General features: G+C 37.5%; 1 protein-coding gene across 1 annotated transcript; it reads left to right on the forward strand.

The window, feature by feature from the left end:
• Positions 1 to 390: 390 nt before the first annotated feature.
• On the forward strand, positions 391 to 1,990 carry LOC110891911 (agglutinin). Its single transcript, XM_035980998.1, has 5 exons — positions 391 to 396; positions 567 to 776; positions 863 to 1,138; positions 1,262 to 1,492; positions 1,580 to 1,990. Exons 1-5 carry the CDS (start codon positions 391 to 393, stop codon positions 1,841 to 1,843), a joined length of 987 nt encoding a protein of 328 aa, XP_035836891.1. The 3' UTR covers positions 1,844 to 1,990.
• The last annotated feature ends 599 nt before the right edge of the window (positions 1,991 to 2,589 follow it).

Below are 2,589 nucleotides of genomic sequence, written 5' to 3' on the forward strand. Positions count from 1 at the left end.
ATAAATAATTTAAATAAATAGTTAAAATATATGCATTGGTATAAAATAAATTAGTTTCGCTACTTTACGAGACATGTCGAGATAGCTGGTCCTCTCTGCAATTCGTCTCTTCGTTTCCCATGCCTTACGGTCTGCACGCTTGGCTAGCTAGCCATTTACATAATTACAACTGCTCATAATTTCCCCTTTTATCCTCAGCTTTTTTGGTAAATGGTAAGGTTCGTTCAATCGTTCATCCGGTTTTGTGATTTTCCCAGAGCATTCAATCGATACAGGTGATTAGCTAAGTTTATGATTATTTGTTAAACTTTTAGCTTAAGTGGAGGATGATTACAGATATAATTCCAAGTTGATCTTTTTTTTCTAACATCCCATAATTATGTCTGATTGATGCAGGTAGTGGAGATTGTTCAAAGCTAGGCAAAGAATCTGATTTAAAATGGTACTTCCAAAAAAAAAAAAAAATACTTGTTATATTTTTTGTTATGTTCATAATTTAGCGTATGCCAGTGCTCATTTTTGTGTTTTAAAAACTATAAGGCTTTTATTTTTTGTATGATTTGCAGGGAGCTAAAACTGAGTTTGAAGGATGCATAACGCATGGACCATGGGGCGGTTCACACGGGAAAGAATGGGTTTACAGACCGGACGGTTTTATAAGAAAGATAAGTGTTAGTCATGGAGGTGTTGTTGACTCCATCAAATTCCAAACCTACTGGAAAGGTGGAACTCAAAGCTCCTTTTTTGGGGGCAACGGGGGGAATCGAACAGACACGGTAACTTATATATACGGAATATTGTTTAATGTCGTTGCGTACATCATATAGCGTTTGCGTCTTGTAAAAGTGTCCTTTTCTCGTAGATATGCATTGATCATCCGGATGAATATTTGATGTCAATAAGTGGGACGGTATTTTTTAGCGTTGTGACATCGATAAGCTTTGTGACAAACCAGAACCGTTATGGCCCCTATGGTATTAGTTTCGGCACTGCTTTCTCATATGATGGAAAAGGCGGGGTGATTGTAGGATTTCATGGGCGCGCCGACAAATACCTCACTGCTATTGGGGTTTATGTGATGCCTGAATCACTTGCATATGGTCTCAATTCCACATATGAAGTCAATTTTATGCCGGCGGTTCGTTTTCTAGTTTCTATAACTCTCTTGCTGGTAATTATGTTTTGTTTTTAGTTATAAACTATTCCATAATCTTGCCGTTGAAGTTGAACACCCTCACAATTCCTGTTCTTCTTTAACCAGTTATGCTCTAGTATGTTAAGAATGTCAAAGCCGAGAGATGCAGGCCCATGGGGAGCAGGTGGAGGTAAACCATGGGATGATGGAGTCTTCCCCATTATCAAACAGATACGCATTCATGCAGGAGAGCTGAAGGTGATTTACGCGCTTCAGTTTGAATATTTGGGAAAGGATGGTGAATCTGTTTTGTCGCAAGTCCATGGAGCAGCAGATGGAGTTACAAATATACAACTGGTATGTTAGTGTATGTACAAAGACATGTTACTTTTCAGTTCACTAACTAACCCCTTGAGGCTGAAAACAAAACTGTGAACTTGGCAGGTTAATTTGGATGGTAAAGACGAGTATTTGAGTGGCATATCTGGGTTGTATGGACCTGTTGCAGGGTATAATGGATTGGAAGCTATCGTGTCCATTAGTTTCTATACAAACAAGAGGATCCTTGGACCTTATGGAGATCCAACTGGAGCAGGGTATGCTAATTTTAGTTCAACACCATATTCTCCTGGGAAAGTAGTTGGTTTTCATGGCAGGATCAATAATGGGTTTTTAAGTGCGGTCGGTGTTCATATGGAGTACTTCTGAAGATGATGACATAGAGGCAGTGTGGACCTTTTTTCTAAGAACTCCATGATGTCAAGAAGTCGTTGGAATATGCAATGAACATAGTTTATATTTTTGTCTGATTATTATGCAAATTTTCGCTTGTTGAACTTTTGGTATGCGTTGGGGATCCATGTCAGATTTTAACCTTCAAAGACATTTATGAAGGGTTTCTGTTTTGGGATTACATGCTTTAGATTTTAGTGTATGTGACTCTTGTTTTTACGAAGAGTTTTCTGATTAAGAGCCATGAGGTTTTCTCAATTTTGTTATAGAAATCTGATGGTTATGTTCATTTTCTCTGTGTACCATGAATGATATGAGAGCACTCGCAATGAACCATCTAAGCACAAGGACGGCTCATTGTGTAGCCTGTCTGTGGGCTTTTGTTGAGACGACATAGGAGTACATTATTTAAAACAGTAAATAAATACATGCACTCAAACTCTTTTGAATTATTCTCAACAAAAGTTATGCAACAATTCAAACTAAAGATGGTAGAGTTTCAATTTTGTTATATTCTTATAGGTTCTTGTTCTTAGCATATATGAAAGTAGATTTATCAATTTTTGCAGATTTGCATGGACTATCCAGTTGAATATTTAATGTCAATTAGTGTGACATCAGGTCACTATGATGGAGCGAATATAGTGATGTCAATACGTTTTGTGACCAACTAGAACCGTGATGTCCCGTTTGGTACAACTGTTTTTACAAATTAGCATGAT

This window comes from Helianthus annuus, chromosome 2 (genome assembly GCF_002127325.2).
Source record: "Helianthus annuus cultivar XRQ/B chromosome 2, HanXRQr2.0-SUNRISE, whole genome shotgun sequence".
NCBI classification, from domain to species: Eukaryota; Viridiplantae; Streptophyta; class Magnoliopsida; order Asterales; family Asteraceae; genus Helianthus; species Helianthus annuus.

Coding starts and splice junctions, on each gene's coding strand:
- LOC110891911 (XM_035980998.1), top strand. Junction 777..862: donor GGGGGAATCGAACAGACACG/GTAACTTATATA, acceptor CTTTTCTCGTAG/ATATGCATTGATCATCCGGA. Junction 1,139..1,261: donor AAGTCAATTTTATGCCGGCG/GTTCGTTTTCTA, acceptor TTCTTTAACCAG/TTATGCTCTAGTATGTTAAG.